This window comes from Vigna umbellata, chromosome 1 (genome assembly GCF_029865625.1).
Source record: "Vigna umbellata cultivar VRB3 chromosome 1, Vumbellata_1.0, whole genome shotgun sequence".
NCBI classification, from domain to species: Eukaryota; Viridiplantae; Streptophyta; class Magnoliopsida; order Fabales; family Fabaceae; genus Vigna; species Vigna umbellata.
In genome coordinates, this window is record NC_142165.1 from 109,704,420 (window position 1) to 109,724,773 (window position 20,354).

At 32.9% G+C, this 20,354-nt stretch overlaps 3 protein-coding genes across 7 annotated transcripts; 1 reads left to right on the forward strand and 2 right to left on the reverse strand.

The window, feature by feature from the left end:
- Nucleotides 1–1,987: 1,987 nt before the first annotated feature.
- On the reverse strand, nt 1,988–11,795 carry LOC124833630 (Beta-glucosidase, GBA2 type family protein). 4 transcript variants are annotated; one of them, XM_047308152.2, is made up of 20 exons: nt 11,706–11,795; nt 11,525–11,629; nt 11,221–11,287; nt 11,066–11,122; nt 10,874–10,944; nt 9,760–9,859; nt 8,760–8,830; nt 8,548–8,648; nt 8,363–8,463; nt 8,222–8,275; nt 8,059–8,114; nt 7,901–7,939; nt 7,658–7,802; nt 6,752–6,933; nt 5,980–6,047; nt 5,664–5,736; nt 5,531–5,592; nt 4,456–5,386; nt 3,442–3,732; nt 1,988–2,444 (listed from the first exon to the last, which is right to left on the reverse strand). In XM_047308152.2, exons 2-20 carry the CDS (start codon nt 11,575–11,577, stop codon nt 2,165–2,167), a joined length of 2,802 nt encoding a protein of 933 aa, XP_047164108.1. In that variant the 5' UTR covers nt 11,578–11,629; nt 11,706–11,795; the 3' UTR covers nt 1,988–2,164. The 4 variants fall into 4 exon arrangements, with proteins under 4 accessions (XP_047164108.1, XP_087961692.1, XP_087961691.1 ...); XM_088105566.1 differs by having other exon boundaries at nt 4,456–5,389; XM_088105565.1 differs by lacking the exon at nt 11,221–11,287 and having other exon boundaries at nt 4,456–5,389; nt 11,706–11,735.
- A 986-nt stretch (nt 11,796–12,781) lies between these two features.
- On the reverse strand, nt 12,782–14,888 carry LOC124833691 (plasminogen activator inhibitor). Its single transcript, XM_088105568.1, has one exon. The coding sequence runs from the start codon at nt 14,151–14,153 to the stop codon at nt 12,996–12,998; it is 1,158 nt and encodes a 385-aa protein (XP_087961694.1). The 5' UTR covers nt 14,154–14,888; the 3' UTR covers nt 12,782–12,995.
- A 1,875-nt stretch (nt 14,889–16,763) lies between these two features.
- On the forward strand, nt 16,764–19,626 carry LOC124833649 (elongation factor 1-gamma-like). 2 transcript variants are annotated; one of them, XM_047308176.2, is made up of 8 exons: nt 16,764–16,902; nt 16,989–17,060; nt 17,178–17,327; nt 17,415–17,475; nt 17,649–17,701; nt 17,845–17,946; nt 18,303–18,807; nt 18,964–19,626. In XM_047308176.2, the coding sequence occupies exons 2-8, from the start codon at nt 17,049–17,051 to the stop codon at nt 19,341–19,343; spliced, it is 1,263 nt and encodes a 420-aa protein (XP_047164132.1). In that variant the 5' UTR covers nt 16,764–16,902; nt 16,989–17,048; the 3' UTR covers nt 19,344–19,626. The 2 variants fall into 2 exon arrangements, with proteins under 2 accessions (XP_047164132.1, XP_047164133.1); XM_047308177.2 differs by having other exon boundaries at nt 16,770–16,902; nt 16,986–17,060.
- Nucleotides 19,627–20,354: the final 728 nt, after the last annotated feature.

Sequence of the window (20,354 nt, forward strand, 5' to 3'; positions counted from 1 at the left end):
TAACCTCAGTAACTAACATAGTAATGCCCCGTGCTTTTTTTAAAAATATATTGAAATGCAAAACCATCCATTGTTATGTTTACTCCTTTTTACTTCTTTTTTCTTTATTTCTTCCTGTCAGAAAACAATTTGTGAAATATATATTCTTTACATTGATACTAGTTAAAAATAATACATCAGAGAAATTAAAATTTCACGAAAAATAAGAATTTTTAAAGATACAATTTTTTATTACAAAGAAAACAGTCAAAAACTGTATAAAGCTTGAAAGAAGCGCAAGATTTTACATTGTTCAAATCATATTATTCCCCTTCTTCACTTTAATTTGTTTGATAAGCATGCATTTCTCACATTGTCTCTTCTTTTGATTATTCTTTTATCTACACAAAACTCGAATTCAGTATCAGTATTATGCTGAATGATACTCATTCCAAATATGAATATTTAAATTCAAAAATGAACTTTTATTTATTATTTGTGAATATAATAATTAATCTAGTTTGTAAAATAAATTTATTAAGAAATGTTATAATTATAAAATTTAATGAATATACTAATACTTTATTGTTAGATTTGACTATTGAGTATATTGACAAACTCATTTAATGTGTTCTAAGACTAATCTAATTAGTATATAGATAGATTCATCCAGTGTGTATGGTTAGACTCATCTAATTGGTATATTAACAAACATATATATTGTATATAGTAAAGTCAGTCTAATTAAATAATGGATAAAACCATCTAATGTTTATTAATAGACTTAATTAATGTGAATAGACTCATGTATATTATTAGACTCGTTTAATTAATATATAAACAAACTCGTATATTGTGTGTTGCAAGACTCTTTTGATTAGTCTAGCAACAACTCATCCAATGTGTATTCTTATACTCATATTCAATGAATATACTCACTTATGTATTCAATGTATGGAATGACTCATATAATGTCTTTTACTATATTCGTCTAATTGATGTATGGAAAGACTCCTCTAATGTGCATGGAAAGACTCCTCTAATGTGTATTGCTAGACTTACTAATATTTTTCGTTATACTTGTATAACTCCTGTATAAACAAACTCGTTTAATGTGCATTGCAATATTCATTTAATAAATGCATTAAGAAACGTGTCTAATGTGTATTAATAGACTTGTGTAATGTATATTATCAGAATCATGTAATCAATATATAAATGTTTTGTTTAATATGTATTGTTAGACTGCCCTATAATCAATACATTAATAGACTTGTCATATGTTTTTTGCCTTACTAATCCAATCAATGTATTCATAGACTTGTCTGATATATTTTTATTATACATTTATCATCAATGTATGAAATAACTTTATTAATATTTTTTGTTATACTAATCTAATTAGTGTATAAACGTCTCATATGATGTATACTATCCAAACAAAGTTCAATGTAAAATATAAATATAAATATAAATAAATTTAATCTTGTTAAAAATATTTAATAAAAGTATCAATTTTAATAAAATTATTTATATAACATTTATATAAAAAATAAATTTCATAACAAGGATGAATAACTTCTTTTAAAAAAAATTAAAATTAAATTAAGACAAAATAAAAATAAAAGAACTAAAATAAAAAATTATTATTATCATTTTTCAATTTAAGAAATAAAAAATAATTAAAACAATTAAAAAAATATGAATTGACATGTGACTCATCTTTAACTATGTTGGTGTAGTAATAACAAAAAGATCTGATCATCAAATAATTTAAAATAAAAATCAAATTAAGACACATAAAATAAAAGATATTAATTTGAGATTTTCAATTAAAATGAATGTAAAACAATAACACTTACCATTTGACATGTAACATCATCACTGTGATATCATACTAATAGTGCCACGAGCTTATCTCACACATGAAAAAAAAAACTTAAGAAAAAGATTGACTTAGTTGAGAGAAAAAAGAAGAGAATTTTTACTTAAATTATTTCTACCAAAATTAGAACAAAATACTAATTTAACCATAAATATAAAACACATGGCATACTTTCGATATTTTCAAAACATTAAATACATTTTAACTTTTCGTTCCATATAATAATAGTGTTGGGAGGATATTGGGCGCGCATTTATTTGTGTATATATATATATATATATATATATATATAATGCATGTCTATGCCCACATCCTCTTGCAAGTACAATCATATATAAGCTGAAACAGACTTCTAGAATCTGTCTCCTCCTTCACCTTTAGAAGGTGAGCAACTTTCGAGTATCCATCATGATATTTCGACATAATATCTTCTTCTTTCATATCCGATATACACTCATGTTGAGAGTGCTTTGTTCTTGATAATTCCCATTGCATTGCCCATATGGCTAAGGGGCGCATGTAACATAAAGATCTATATTCATCTTTATAGGTCCACGCTTCAGGAGTTTGGAATGAATAACTGTTGATCAAGTAGAAGACATTAATTAGCTACTATTAGGGATACAAATACATGAAAAAAGATGCATATCTATAATCTTAAAGATCCATACGAACAAGCCAGCGAATATTATATATTGGCATGAGTTAGTCAGTAATTCAAAACGGCAACGCAAAGGATACCATTGTGCTTATTGACTTGTTGCATAAGAGATCTATCTTCAAGGTTGAGTTTGGTGGTATGATATTCCATCTTATGTTAGGCAAGACAAATTTAGACAACATTTTGGCCTATCAAACTATATTTTCTTAAGTTTTATCTTGTTTGGTTTGGTCCCCCGCTCTCCTTGTTTGCTTTATTTCTTTGATACTTTGGTGTGTTGCAAATACAGGTTGAGGAGCAACCTGGTTGGGGTTGCAGTCTTGCATAGGGATTGCACACCTACTTTTATTCAAATAGAAGTGTGAAAATTAATGTGGAAACTTTGACTGACTAACAAGGCCAGTTCACAGGATTCCACCTTGGTGACAAGGTGTTTCTTGATGGAAAAGGAAATGATACGGCCAGAACAAGAGGCCCACAATTAAGCATGTGTATAAGGAGGAGATAAATGTGCAATACACCCAATCAAGACACTGAAGGAAGAAATAAGAAGACTATTCTGATAGCAGTGTTGGGAATGCATCCCACGAAGTCAGTTAGGAAGGGAAGTGCTAAAATGGGGAAATAAAGAGCGAGGAAGAAGAGGTTTGAACTGGAATCTGGATCCTTGTGACAGACTAGGTTCTAGAATAACTATAGTTGTACTTTTCTATCTTTTCCACGTTCTATTGGGTGTACCCGTCATACTTAGTTCTGAATCACCTTCATCAGGCCTTATTCTATGGCCTTATTCTATAATACAGTCAATTACTTCTCCTTATTTTTCTGCTGGTACTATCAAGATGCAACTTGATATAAACTTCAGTCTGTAACTTTTCACAAGTACCACTAAAAGAACAGTATATAATATCTTTACCCGAGTCCATTGTCAGACCATGCAGTTTCGTACACTCCACCAGCAGTTTGAAATGCCATGTCAATCATATTTTGTTGGATCATTGTTGCAGCTAAGGCATATGTGACCCCTGACCATATTTCTCGAGATTGCATTGTAGACATGTCAATTTTTCCATCAGGTAACATCCCATTTACAGCACCGCGCCTTCCATCCTGTACTTTCATAACATTGTAATCGTAAATCATTTGAAGTGCGCTTCTACTTTTCTTTTCGTCAACAATAGGCGAAAGACCGCATGCTCTAGCATACCTGCAAAACAAAGAAATAAACTGTTTGAATTGCATTTTAATATTAGCAAGATGAATCTGCATGTCCGTTATAATTGAGGAAAACTGCAAAATTTAAATTGTTTAGAGAACTATGGCATTGTTCAGATGCTTGCATTTTCTTCTTATAAAGTTTAGTTTCAGATGCTTTGCCTGTATGTGACAATTGACAACAGCCAAAGTCTTTTCCTACCAAGTGGGGTTGGCAAGATGGACCAAATCATGTCATTGTACTCTTTCAAAATTCAAAATTTTAGGGAGACCAATTAGACATGAATCCTTTTTATTGATTTCACTCTAAATTTTTCTTGCTCTTCCTTTATCTATAAATCAACTCTTCTTATAGGCTAGTTGACTTTATTTAAGTCAACACAGCAAGGATTTATAATGGGCAAGGATTTATAATGGGCTTAATATGTAAGTTTGTGTGATATATAGTGGATGCAAAGCTCTTTAAATTTTAAATTAGATGAAATTCAATGAATTCTTAAAGAAATAAGTTGGTTTACCCTCTCTATATGACACAAATTACATGATGATTATAGTGTACCACAAAGCTAAATGTCACAATGAAAACCCATGCAAAAATTTAGTAAGGTACTTGGTTTCTAGTTAAAGTTTTAATGGATCACTGCAACATAGAGCTACTCGGAAGTACTAATGTAAATAAGGCTACCAAATAGTTTCCAAAAGACAAAATACTGACCATTGACCAGCTAATTGATCAGCTTGAATGGATGAACTCGTAATCCCATCACTGCTATCATAATTGAAGTAAGAACCATTCCATAACTTTTCATATACAGCCTTTGCCTTCTGAAACTTCAGCCAAAAGTAATCTTCAGAACCCTTGTCACCAACTTCAAGTGCCAGTGCTGATGCTGCCTGCAGTGCTGCTACCCACAGTCCGCCACTATAAGCACTCACACCAGACACAGACCATGTGTCATAAGTTTGGTCAGGGAAGCCTTCATTCTCAATCATTCCATCACCATCCTTGTCAAATTGTTCCATATAAGCAATTGCAATATAAACAGCAGGCCACACAGCTTGTGCAAACTTCTTGTCACCAGTGACAACTACATCCCTATAAATCTGAAGAACAAATTTTGAATTCAAGTCTTTCCACCTATCTGTGTTATAAAGATTATAGCTATTTACTTCAAACCATGGATCATTGAGTCCAATATCATGAGGAACAGCACCGAGAACTTTTCTAGGTACCCATTGGCCATCAACTAGAAGTTTCATCTTACTAGGGTCATGCATCAGTACTGCTGCAGCAAAGTCTCTTTGGATGCTGAGTTCAAGTTTTGGGAATAGCATGACTAGTGAAAAAGAAGCATAAAAGTGGACATCGTAGGTATTCCACATTTTATACTCAATGCCTTCAAGATAAAGAAACTGACCAATGTTTTCTTCCCCTTCTTGGAGCAGATTTACTCCATACGCAGACTTTGATGCAGGTGGAGAGTGGGTTTGCTCAACTACTGAGCCAAACATTTCAAGAATGTTGATAGCGGTATCATTTTGATTTGATAAATTATTGGTATTCTTTAAACGAGATATGTGTCCATCCAAGGAAAATTTTCTTTCTCCTGTGTTGTTAACTGAGCTATTTACAGGAAGTGAACCATCTGCTAAAGAGAAAGGGAAAAAACAATGACAAATTGACAGTGGCAACACACTATCATGCACGCAGGGATTGCAGGACTTCCAAAGGAAAATATACCAGACTTATTAGCCGAAATAAAAAAGAGAGTTTAGCAAGCCAAAGATACCTGTCCAAATTGTCCCCCCAGAATTCAAATAGTAAAGTTCATTTAAAAGGGTAGTTGGGTACCTGCACAGAACTCTGAAAACGTCAGATTTTGATTGTAGAAGCGGGTTAAAGAATAAAGAATTGAAGATTACCATTCAGGTAGTCTCTTGTCCTCTAGTATTGGTCTTTGCCAATCATCAATCTGGGTCTCCCATTGGCAATGTTCTATGGAACAAATTTATAGAAGTTTCAATTAGTAATTTATGGTATTAACAATCACGGATGAGACATGCCTCTGCATGGGGTTTTGCAAACAAAGTAATGCCCGCATCAAAATTAAGAAAAACAATATCCACAATCTAGCTTGCCAGAAATCTAACTATAGCTATAATTATTAAGGACATCAAATTTAGATACAATCCCCACCTTCAACCACAATATTTAATGGAGTTGGGCAAAGAATATTACCAATAATAGCATCATGTGCAATATCTGCAGCAGCATCTCCATGAGTACCATAGAATTTAGTGTAACGCCTGCAAACCAAGGTTTTTAGTTATGTTATGTAGCCTGAGAACTAGGGATGACAACAGGAAGGTCAAGTGTGGGTTTGACTATCTCACCCCATCCACCAAGTAACAATTCATTCTTATCTAGTATGAAGTTTTTCTTCCATCCTCGTCTCCATCAATATACCCATATATGCTCCCATACCCACCCATTTATTGTTTCAAATATTAATTGAATACTTTTTACAAGAAAAAAACAACAAAGAAAACATGATATTATCAAATATTCAATGTTAAAAGGGTACACATTTTTTTTCAACGTCAAATATAAAAAACATATTATAATTATATAAATATCAAATAAGAGTATCAAATAACAATTGGATAAAGGTCAAATAATTACAGAAAAAAAAATGATTAAATGTGTGCTCATAAGTTATGAAATTAATGACCAAAGAAAAGTTAATATGATATTTTTAGATTACCTAAAAAATTAAAGGTGTTTTAGAAATTTAAAATGGAGATGGTTATGAGGAAGAGATCGGGGCATATGTGTACATACCTATCCTCTGCCCATCCTTAATTTAAAAAATTGGTTATTACCTAGTATATGAAGATCCCCATCAAAATTGGAATGGATTTGGAAAATGCCCATGGGAACAAATTTATTTGCCATCCCTCCTTAAACCAAAGATATCATCACACAAGTTTTCTACCATAGTACCACCCACCTGTAATATGTCTTTCCTTCAGGAAACTTGACTTCAGGGCAGTCCCATGCCAATGAAAATGTCACAATTCGCTGAGCATTAGATGGAACAGTCACAGTGGCTGCGATGGCTGCTCCAATAGATGATCCTGGTTCTGAAGGCGTAGCAGTTTCAGAAAAATTCAGATGGTCAAACGACCCATGCTGAAAAGAACAATGGTACCATAATTCAATTTAGTGAAATGTTATGTAGTGTGCATACGGATGAAAGCAAGTTTAATATCATCTAAGTTGTACCATTTTGAATGAGCATCGTTAATCAACAACTAGAGAAAAAGTCCTCAAAATTTCATCATTAATGTTTCTTGAGGGAACAAAGCACACATAAATTCCATTATCACTCAGAATACAGTAAAGGATCAAGCTAAGCAGAAAGGAGAGATACTATCTGCATCATATTATATTCATTTAATCAGTTCAACCATGACTAAGCGGTAATATACTTTAAAGGATCAATCATTTAATTAGTTTCTTGACAGTCTTTAAACTTTATACAGGTTTGCATCAAGTACATCCTTTTGCTGAGCTAATACATACTTCAATTGTAAATCCATAGTTACAATAGCCAATCCTATGAATGAATAGGAGGCATGGGAAATTAACAAATAAGGCCCAAGAAGTGATTATTTAAGCTTGAAATATCCTTACAGAATTATGTTCAAAGAGATTCAAGTATTGATAACTGTCAGAATAGAGAACAATAGATTCAGACATCCAAAAGCAAAGGAAACACCAAATAATTGCTTTAAGAAATTCTTACAGCACAAGGATTAGCTTTATCTGTTACAGAACAGCATGAAGGAAAATAAAACATTGAACAAAATTATTTCAAAAAAATACTTATGAAATTCGAAAGTAGATCTCTGACCTGTTTAACTTCATGCCACATGTCCTTAGCCGATATACCATTATAAGAACCAGATACAACAAAGACAGGGCACTCTGAGATATGAACAAATTCAGTCTCTTCTGCTGCAATTGCAAATGTGACTGGAGATCTATCATTTGCCGTCCTGCATGTTAAACATACCACAATAACATTTATTTGACAAAAACTAATTGTTTTCCTTTTCATTTTTTTCTCAAAAAGAGAATAGCAAGCTATACTTACTTATGATGTAGAAGCACGGCATGAACCCCATCATTCAACCTATATCAGAAGATAATATGTATTGTGAATATTAGAATAAACTATTGACGAGCTTTGAGAGGTTGAATCAAATTGGATCATCTGCGTAAAAAAAACAAACCAACTGACTATTTTCTTACATTTTCTTGGAATTAAAGTGGTCACCAGTAAATTCAGAAATTCCTCCAACAGAATTCTGAAGCACACAGCAATTTGTTTGCACTCAGTGCCCCCAACAAAAGAATAGAGTTCTACAAACCAACAGAAGGTAACAGTAATGACCAACATAAAAGTATCACTTACTGTCCATGTGAAAAGCAAGGTAACATCTGCTGACATGTTCCCTAAATTTTTCAGCTGCAAAAAATAAAATTGTCTGCTTATTACTAACTTTAGAAGCATCAAAGTCCAACCAAAAGTTATATGGAAGTCATCCTTGCCTACCGTGAAAGTGAAAACTGTTACAGGAAAGCTACTCTCCTTGTAATTATGAGGTATAACAGGTGAAATCTGATGACAAATTATTCTCAAAGCTGGATCAGGTTCTGCATTTGAACAAAAGAGTTGATAGACGAGAGAGATAGTGAGTACTATAATGGAATTGAACTATGCCAACTAGCCCAGTTTACCCTCATAAATCGTCCAAGCCCTTGGGTACAATGCATGATATGTGGAACTGTTTCCATTTATATTCCAATCCCATGATTCAATCCCTGACACTGGATTTTGTCTGAATGAAGTTCATGCATAATTTTTTAAATTATATTCAAAGAATTTAAATCTGCCATTCAAAATAATAAATTAGAGACAGATAAGTTACAAGCAATCTACAAAGACTTACTTTATTATCTCTTGCTTCCCAGGGCAAAGTACACTAGAATATTTTTCACCACTTGGACGTGAAACAAAAACCTGAGACAACAATCTTTCTTATGTCTGAAAAGATAATACTATTTGGATGAAGTAAAGAAAATATACGACATAAAATAATTTGTAAGAGATACTTGAACTTCAAGAAATACTGATCCAAAAATTTGAGTTTAACTTGTTAATAACCACATTCCACGCTAGAAATGTATATATACAGATAGATGCTAAGAGAAATTCTAGGATTTAAGGGTAACCAGTGAATTGACATGATATAAACAACCAGGTAACCAAAATGGTATAGCACCTAATCCTTAATTACAACCCCAAGTTTTGTCGTTATGTTCAGTGCAGATTGGAGACAACTGTTTAGTGTCGGCATCAGGTAGTTATGCACATGTTCTTTTTGTCCACATTTCAAGCATTAAGGCCTTTTATGTGAGGAGACCTATCATATAGAAACAGTGATCAAACTTTCCTTTATAGTTTATCCTTTAAGGCAGTGGTATTTATGTAAGTATTATGCTCAAATGGGAACAGAACCACCTCCTAAGACAAAATAATGCTTATTTCTTCCATTACGAAGAAAAATCTACTTAAAAAGATTTAGGAAAAAAAAAAGTAGTGTGAAAGATAAATAAGAAACGGGAGAGATACACATAGATGTTACTCACAAAACATTAAGATATCACAGCCTGCATTATAACTATAATGTGCATTGTTGATAAACAATTCAATTTACTGAACTAGTAAAAAAGATTGGACACTGTTTTGCTTATCACAGTGTGAATAAACAACACACTGTTACATTGACATGCAAATTCTGGTATCATTGTATCTAAGGTCTGGATATAGAATATCAAATTTCATATTTGAAGGGAACACAGACAGTATCAGACCGCTCGGATTGCCAGAAATGTTTAAAAGAAAGTAGAAAGGTATCTTCCTGATCAAGGAGAATGAGTAAAACTTACAGAAAACTGATTTGCTAAAACTGGTTTCTCTTCACATACTACAGGGAATAGTTGCCAACGCTGAAATTCACCTCTGAAACTTCTTCCAATACTTCCAGCTCTGGACATCAGTTTGTCAAAAGAAAATAAAAAATTGTATATTATTTACCCAAATTATCCAAAACGTTCTCAAGCTAATATAAATTGGATAATAATGATGATGTTAACATCGTAATATTCAGGTTGTCACATATCATTAAATGATTTTTACCATTTTATCACTGTATTATTTTAGTAGCCTTAGTTATTTCCCCATAAATATGCTGTACATTTCATTAATGTGGCCTTATAATTTCTCCCTTGTACAGTTACTGAATTACTATTTAATGAGCAATGCCTAAATAGGTAGAATAGTTTTTTCCCCAAAACCACACTCTTGATATCATCAAGATGACTCGTGTGTGAGTGTGTGTTTGGACAAATGTAATGTGATTATAACTTATTATATAATTGGTATAACTAGAAATAAAAATATACCTATCGACATTTTAAACATAAATCCAATTGGCACCTGTGGTAATATCAAGCCAATAAACGATATCACATTTTCCACGCACAATATGTACATGTTTTATACTACAACTGCAATATTTCAAATCAAAAACCCATAACCTAATTAGTTGAAGGTAACATTAAAAGGATCATATCACAAGGATGGTTAATTTAATCTTGTGATTATCTTTTAGCTTGAGCACATGGAAGAGAAATGTTACTTAATTCGAGATTGAAGACTTACCCAATAGCTTATATTCATAGAGAAATAAATAAATATGAATATTTGCTTGCATCACGTGGTATTAGAAACTTGGGTAGTTTTTGGAAGGGTTGGGATTCCTTCAATGGTTTCTCGTGATTTCTTCAGAGACCGATTTGGTCTTCCTAGTTTTAGGTTTTTTCAGGGGTTTTGGCGTGGCCCCCCACTTTTGTATGTATTGTTTCTTTGTTTATTTAAAATATTTAGGTAGAGATACTGCATATGATTGTTACTGGCTAGAATGTGCGGTTACTTGGGATTGTAGCCAGCATAGCGATGTTTTTGCATACTTGCTTTATAAAAAAAAAAAAAAAGACTTACCCTATACCTCCCAAAGGAACACCATGACAAAATGTCGTGCTACGCTTGGCAAAAGGATCAATCATTCCAATCTGTGCAAGAAAGATAGAAACAACAAATAAACGCAGAAAACAGCCAGAGAAAAATAATCAGATGGATTCTTCATCGCACTAATCGATATATGATAGAAATTCATAGACAAAATAAGATTACCCTTCCTTTGGCAGCTTCTTCCCGACAATAATGCCATAAGCGATAGCCAATCGGAGCCTACCAAATCAAAAAATAGCCTCGTCAAATTCCCGATGCTCCTAATTTTTAAATATAATAGGTGGGGAAAAAAACGATAGAGTTGATATATGATATACCCAATAGGGATAATATTGCAGAGCATCAAAGTATATGAAAGGGGAGGTGACACTGAACTGTCTTGTCCTAAAACAGAAATCAAGAACAGAGTCCCTGAGATTTAAATTGTCTTATAGGGTAGGATTGCATGAGATGTCAACATTTCATAAATATTTGAAAGAACTTGAGTATGATTAACAGTAAATTGAAGTCGAAAAAAAAAGGTGTTGGGAGTGAGATAAGCAATAAGGAGGAGTTAATGGGATGCAGAATGAAGGTTTATGGTGCGATCTCTTTCAAACATTGTTACATGAATAGCCTTACCAGATGAACAATATCTTTGAAACATAAGGAGATTTCGGATGAGTAATTTCCATGGGAGTTCAATTTTCGGTGCCATGTAAGTGAAGGAGGATTGGGTGGGTGAGCCTTTAGCGGACATGAAACAAAAAGAGATGTTAGTAGAATGAATGTGGCATGATGAGACGGGTAGTATAAAATTAACCTTTCTGGTAGAACACTTGTTGTCTCCCATCTTCCCTTGTCTTGCGTTTTCTTTACTTAACCAGTACGTTGAATTAGACATGGGATCTGCTAATCGTCCCTCTCTACTTATACTTTTTTTTTTCATAAAGGCGCGCCTAAGTAAACTTAACAGATGTAATAATTACATTAAAAATACAGTTGTATGTTTTAAATATTAAATGGTGAGATGAAATTTTTAGTAATTTAACTAAGCTTATTATCAATCTTCATTCAATAGTCATTATTAGATATTTTAATGCAATTTATTATTATTATTACTTTTCATTTATTATTGTTTCTTTTATTTTTATAAAAATATTTAATTATTACACTGTTTTTAATATTTCTTGAAATGTTCTTTTTTATATAGTTTAAAATTTTAAAAATAACATTACAAAATTAAAATAATTAATTTATGAGAAAATTATATATAATAAAAATTAAAAGAATTAACTTAAATTTAGAAATAAAAAATTTGAATTTCTGAAAATAAATAAAAGTCAAATTTGATTACTAATATTTTTATCATAATTATTATATTTATATGTATCTTATGTTTTCAATACGTGGTTTTGGTCTTCCATCGTTTTGTCCACGACTTGTTTTAGAAAATTCATAACTTTGACTTGGTCGACAAATTTTTATTATTTATTTAAGTTACCTTGAAAACTGTGCTAAGTATTAAATGTATTCATATCAACTTCGTGATAAATCATCACTGTCTTAAAAAATTATTAATAATATGACCATCTAGAAGAAGTATTTCCAAAAATAAATTGCCCTTTTAATTCTGCAATACCCAACCTCTCTTACAAATAGATCATCACCTAATTGTGAGAAACCTTCCCTTTCAAAGGGATCAATCATTGATTATGTTAGCCGTCTCACACGTGTGGTCCTCAAATGATCGCCTACTTCTGGGATAACAAATTTCCTTATTATTGCATCTGACATTCCCACTAGTGAATGAAATTACTAGATAATTAAAATTAATAAGAAACCAAAACTTATAAATGAAGATAATGAAGAAACCAAATTCAAGAAATAACCATGATAAAAAAAAAAACTAAATGTAAAATTAAGCCAAATGTATTCAATTCTTTCAGATAGAATAGAAACTTAGAAAATTGTGGAGATGGAGGGTACAGGAAAGAAATAAAATATTACTCACTACAAATTCTAAAGCAAATAAGCTACAGTTGGAATTAGGAGACAAAACAAGAATTAGAGAGTTGTTCATTTGGTTTCCTTTGGCACGAATAATGATAATTCAGGCAAAGAAATCCGTTTGGGTGGGAGAGAATAGGCTTAGTTCAACAAACTTGCTGTCCCTATCCCTATCCCTTTCCAATGTCCGAAATGAAATTGAACCACCTTTAGTTGATGCATCAGAATACCTGCATTGAGTGGAACGGGGAGTTGGATTGTTCCCTTCAATATCATTATCTTCTTGGTGACCATGATTAGCAATAAGAGACATGGTATCATTACAATCAACATTCAGTCTCCAAGCATCTAAATCTAGCAAGTTCCCCAGCGCCAAACTATCTGCAACTGGACGATACACAAGCATGCACATGCACACCCCAGCACAACACACAAGGGCAAGAAAAGCCAAGAAAGCAAAGGCTTCAAACATAAAATGCTCAGGTCCAGATAAAACAGATAAACCAAGGAAAAGAACCCTTAATGGAAGTAAACCTGAAACTGAGAGTATCAGTGTGTAAATCCTCTTCTGCAATCCCTTATTAATAACTAACTTCAAAATCCTACTTCCAAGCCAAAAAAGGTAGGAGGTGAGGATAATGGCGAAAAGGCCAAGGAAAAGAGTACTGAGTAAAGGGTAAGTACAGAGGGCGATGTCATGTTCCTCAGTAATTGAAGAGGCAGTAGCTGTACTTGTAAAATAATGAGGCAACTTTTCTCCAGAACCATTGTTATTCTTGTTTAGGTGAGGTCCAACCAAAATGACGAAAAGTTGAAGAACAAAGATTGGGAAGCAGTATAGCAGAATATAGCCGGCTGTCTTCCCATTCCATTTTCTGTTCATAATTCCAGTATCCAACGTCTGTAAGGGTGCACGGAGGAGAAACACTAGTGTGAGGAAGAGACAGGGTTCTGCAAACCCCAGATTTGATACAATGTAGCATTTGCAGATCGTTTCCTGCCATTTTAAGTGAAGGGCACGTCTTAACAAACTTAACCGAATAATCTCACCAAGACCCCACCAGATTGCAAACAAGATAAATGCTATTCTGATGATCCAAGGACCACTAAAATAACTCAGCTGAACAAAACCCCGATTATTAATACGAGACCTAAAGTAAAATGAGTATGCAATGCACATCAAGCCCAGAATAAGCAATATGGCTACCAAACAAATTGTGACCACACTGAATGCATCGGCAGCAAATCTCGTCAGGGGCATTACCCGAATTACAGATTCCAAGCATGCTCTCTGATAGCATGGATAAAAAAAATTCTTTTCAGAATTCCACTTTAACTCGCTCGGAGTCTCGGTATTAGAGATAGAAGGCAATGACGGAACACAGACCAGACATTCATTATGACTCCAACTGAACAACTAGCTCCCTTTCACGTGGCCGAATGGCAACGAGACCCATCTACCTCAGAACATGTGTGCTGCCAAGTACCTAAGAAAATAAAAGCAAATACGTAAAATTGGAACAAAATTACTTGATACTTTAACAACAGAACATGGAATTTCACTTGGTGTATAACTTGTATTTCAGAAGAAAAAAATTGTTTGATTAAGCCGGCAACATATTTGCATGAATGATTGATTGGGGTGAAGTTGAATAAAAGAAAGAGTAAAGGGTGAGCAGTAACTGGGTTTGAACATAAACTTGATTCTGACTCTGACAGAGGAATACAAAACAATAACTTAAGTAAGTAACAAACTAAGCTAGCGAATCTGAAACTTGGTTGGTTGAATCAAAATTGAAATGGGTTTATATTAGAGGACTGGAAAATGAAAGAAAAAAAGGGTGAGGAAGCAAGAAATGATAGAAAGAAGGAATGGAGAACTTAGGGTGAGAGTGTTGGATTTGATGGATCTAGAAGATGAGAAAGGATGAAGGAGAAGTGAGAAATGAGAATCCAATGACTCTCCCTGTGTTGTGTGTGTTGTGTTGTGCTGTGTTGTTCCAAATTCCAAATCATACACACATGTTGTCTCCAGCCTGTCTCCAGCTGTCTCAGCACAACTCTCCTTTTTTTTTCTTAAATAAATATTATTTCCAATAATATGTCACGCCACGCTCTAACCACTTCCTACTGTATACTTTATTTTAGTTTCAGCATTTGTATTTTGCATTATATATTATTAATGTAAAATTTCTGAATATTTTTCCTTTTAACTAAACCTACCATTACTCAATTGGTGTTGTAAAGTAAATATAATTCAATTTTCCTTCATGCATGTGTAGTGTTAATATTACCATATTATGCAAACAAGTTATCTTGAGTTTTAATTAGGTCCCAGTCAAATTCACCCATGTGGCTAATTTAATTTTTGAATTGGACTAGGACATGAATAAATATGTTCCAATTCCTCATGTAAAAGTCCTCTAGTAAAACGGCAAAATTTCCTTTTTACACATGCAAAATTATTAGAGATAACATAAATTTTTTAATTTTTTTGAATTATATAATCTAAAATATATCATAAATAATTTTAAAGTATATAATTTGAAAAATGTTATAAATTATATATTTTAGAATATAGTTTTCTAATAATGAGGCACTATGAAGAAAAAAAAGTAGAAGAAAAATGTATTAAGGTTCATAATTAGACAAAAATAAAAAATAAAAAACTCGAAATTTATTTGAGAACTCACTCACTTGTGTGAAGCATAAGATTTTAAAAAAAGTATAATAAATATAAAAGTAAAATAAATGAGATTAAAAAGAAATTTTAAATAGAAGATAAATGGATTTAGTAATTATCTAAATAAAAAATATATTCGTGATTAAATTTTCTTAATTTATTTCATGTTTCTTAATTAAGAAAAAAATACGAAAATTCCCTAAAATTGAAGATAAACAAATTAAAGTATAAAATAAATTTAATAAATAAAAGATTAAACAACTATTACTTTTTGTTGCATAAAAACTATTTTCTTGTTTTCTGCTCATCAAAAGGAAAAACCTCGAAAAAATTAAAAGATAAAACAAATTTAATAAACAAAAAAAATGCTATTTTTGTTTAATCGATAACCATTTTATTGTTCTATGCTTATCAAATGAAAATAACCCTTAAAAAATGAATAAAATCATATTATAAATCCAATGAACTAAAGATTAAACAAAAACATTCTGCTATGTGCTCGTTAAATATCAACATTGACTACATCTAAAGAATAACAAAAATGAATGACAAAAGTGAATAAAAAAGATAAGAAACATGTAATACTACAATATCTACAACACACACAAAAGTGGAAAAAGACAATAAAACCATAAAAACCACAATTGAAACAACACTAAGATGGGCAATAGAGTCATTTCAATTCTTGTCCTCAAAACAAAGCAACCTATAAGTTCTTTGAAAATGACACACAAACCATTAAAATGTATAGGAGTCGAAAGCAAATTAAAAGGTAAAAAGGTATTTTAATGTTGCCATAGGATTCAAGAGAGAGGAGCTCCAGAAATAATCAATAAACCAAAAACAGGAACATATTGTTTGGATTAAAAAAATAATTATTAAAAGGATAAAATGGTAAAATAATTATTTTAATTTATAAATAAATTAAATTTAGATTAATCATAGTTTAAAGAGTAAAAATATAAATATAATTATTTTAATTTAAAATAAAGGATACTTAAATAATTAAATTGGAAAAAATGTATATACAAAAAATTTGAGTCCATACATATATACATATAAATACGTACACACAGACACACACATATATATATATATATATATATATATATATATATATATATATAATTTTATTGTAAATATATTTATTTTAGAAGTAATTTTACAATTAAAAAGAAAGCGGAGTAGAATTCAGAAATGGGCCGACCCGGTGAGAGGCAATGACACAAAACCCTAATAAGTAAGTAGAAAGACATGAAAGCAGTTACATTGGATTGAATCTCACACTCTCCACAGCACCAGCCGTGCTTCGGACTTCCATCCCACTGTAAGATTTCATCTGCCTCTCCCTTCCCTTTTTTTCCATTTCAGTGAGATTTCCTTTTCATATCCGCTTTTCTTCTCGATTAGCAGCTCCAGATCGCAACTCTGCACCAGAAGGGGGACCGCCTTTTTCTTCAATTTCCTTTAACTATGGCTCCGCTGGTGAGTCCTAGTCTTCCTATGCAATAATTTCACTCTTTCTTTTAGATTTTCACTTACTTACACTCAATCACTCACTCACTAATCCACTCCTTCTCTATCAATTGGACTGTTTTCTAGATCCTGCATGGTGGCAAAACAAACAAAAATTCCTACAAGACACTTATTGCAGCGGAGTACGTAGGCGTTCAAGTTGAGCTTGCTCCAAATTTTGAGATGGGTGTATCCAATAAAACTCCTGAATTTCTCCAGATGAATCCTATTGGCAAGGTCTCGTCTTTATCCGCGCCTCTAGACCTAAATCTAATTTAAACCCTACTTTCATTTCATCTCATCTCTGCTTCATCATTCTTGCAGGTTCCTGTCTTGGAAACACCCGATGGTCCAGTGTTTGAGAGCAATTCCATTGCTCGCTATGGTAAGCAATGTCATGTATAACTAGCCTGTCTTGTTCTGCTTTTCGAAACCCCTACACCATCATCTAAGGGTTTACATGAGCTAATTTAATGATGTTCACCTTGCATTGTATGCATCTGAGTATGAGGATTGTTGCTATTTATCTTTTCTGATGTTGAGGTTGTTTTGCTGTAGTTACCCGGCTCAAAGGTGACAACACTTTGTACGGTTCATCTTTGATTCAATACGTAAGTATATTTTCCTCCCAAAATTATCTCAAATGTTTATTGTTGCTGAGTATTCGTACTGTACATATGCCCTCTACAAATGGCTGCTTTGTTGCTGTTAGTTTATGTGCTCATATTTTTTATATTTTATTTTAACGTTTCAGGCCCAGATTGAACAGTGGATTGATTTTGCATCACTTGAGATTGATGCCAATATTATTAAGTGGTATGCCCCAAGAGTTGGACGAGGACCATACCTTCCTCCGGTCAGTTCTTTACAAAGAATTTTTAATACTAAAGAAGTTTGTAATTTAGAAAATTTATTTGACAATTCCATGTTGATCTATGATGCAAGATGTCAGTTGGGTTCATTTATCATGTTGGTAAAAATATAATAATAAATATATGTTAGTTCAATAAAGATATATATGTTAGTTGAATCGATAACCCATGTGTGGGAAAATATATAGTTATGGAAATTAAACGGTGGATGAAAATGGGGAAGTGTTCAATTCTTCTGCCCACAGTTTGTGTTTGTTGTTCTTCAATATTTTTTGGTCCTTGTTAAACATCATATTACCCTGATATTTTGGCCTGATCTTAATTATACGTCTGAATGAAGGCTGAGGAGGCTGCAATTTCTGCACTAAAGAGAGCTTTGGGTGCTTTGAACACTCACCTCGCCTCCAATACTTACCTGGTTGGGCATTCTGTGACCCTGGCTGACATCATATTGACATGCAATTTGTATTTGGGTTTTGCAAACATCCTTGTTAAGAGCTTCACCTCTGAGTTTCCTCATGTTGAAAGATATTTTTGGACCTTGGTCAATCAACCAAACTTCCGAAAGATATTTGGACAGGTCAAGCAGACTGACTCTGTTCCACCTCTTCAATCTGCAAAGAAGCCTTCCCAGCCAAAGGAAACTAAGCCCAAGGCCAAAGAGGAGCCAAAGAAAGAGGCCAAAAAAGAGCCAGAAAAGCCCAAAGAAGCAGCAGAGGAAGAGGCACCTAAGCCTAAACCCAAGAATCCCCTTGATCTTCTCCCTCCAAGTCCAATGATACTGGATGAGTGGAAAAGACTGTACTCCAACACTAAAACAAACTTCAGGGAGGTTGCTATCAAAGGTAATGTTTCTGTAACCCCTCCGGAGTCATTGTTTTGAATTTTTCCCAAGGATAACGATTATAGTTTATGATCATTACAGAGTGGTTATGAATAGAATTTAATTTGTTTTATGACATGCAGAGGCAGGTTCATTTTAAAACCTTTTTATCTTGCAGGATTTTGGGACATGTATGATGCTGAGGGATACTCTCTCTGGTTTTGTGATTACAAATACAATGATGAGAATACTGTTTCTTTCGTGACATTGAACAAGGTTGGTGGATTTCTTCAGCGGATGGATTTGGCTCGCAAGTATGCATTTGGAAAGATGCTAGTGATTGGATCAAATCCACCGTTTAAGGTGAAGGGGCTGTGGCTTTTCCGTGGGCAAGAAATCCCACAGTTTGTGATTGATGAATGCTATGACATGGAACTTTACGAGTGGACGAAGGTTGACATATCTGATGAAGTTCAAAAGGAGCGTGTCAATCAGATGATAGAAGATTTCGAACCTTTTGAGGGCGAGGCTCTTCTGGATGCCAAGTGCTTTAAGTGAAATTTATTCCTTGTAAGAGGCTGCTGCTTTTGTCATGTGTCTTCGTTTTTGGTAGGTTTCGGTTTCTTTCATATGTCTTTAACAGTGAAGAAGTGTTAGCCGTACGCACTTTATTTGAGCCGCATCGAAACTTCATAATATTTAGTTTTTTACCTTAATTTTAATGATAGCAAGACAAATACGAGTGCCATATTTTTTTATGCCGGGTCTAAGCATGTATGGAAATAGACGGGTTCGTGTTTTTCTCCTTCCTACTCAATAAAAGAGGTAACACTTAAGGATCGAGGCTAACACTCAAATAATTTGATATTTGATTTAGCTTCAATGTCAATGCTATTTTCTCCTACCAACCGGTATTGACACCCGGTGTCCGTGTAACAATGTAGTTCAAGGAGGAAAGACAAGGAGGGATTTTGTGATTAATATTTAGAAATGCGTTGGTCACCAGTGATATTTTGGGATTGTATAAGAAAAAATTCATCTTGTATGTCACATTTTGGTTATGTTGGTCACCACGTATTAATTATTTATTTTTAAGCTAAACTATATTAAATTTTAACGATAACTAAGACATCTCCCGCCTTTTCTCGATAAAGGGAAATGTCGCCCAATCTTTTTCATTATTATAAAACAATTATTTTATCGACACCTCTTCTCAAACTAATTATAGATTTATAAAATTATAATTTTAGTTATAAAAGAATAGAAAGCAAACTCTCACTTGTCGCATGGAAATGGCTTCCATGCAGGATGTAAGACCAAAATATAGAAGATGAGAATCTCGCCTATTATTTGTTGTCTTCGAAAACATTTGAGGATGATTTTTATAACTTTAATAACGTTGGTTATGCAGTTTTCTTGTGATCTATTAAACAATCACTGATGTCGAATTTTGTGTGGCTCAACCCCAAGTTTGTTTTATTTTGTAATGTTTACTTCATTATAACTTTTCGATATATTTTAAGGTAGATGGAGACGAAATTAATGTGTGAAGTTTAATCTTGAGTCAAT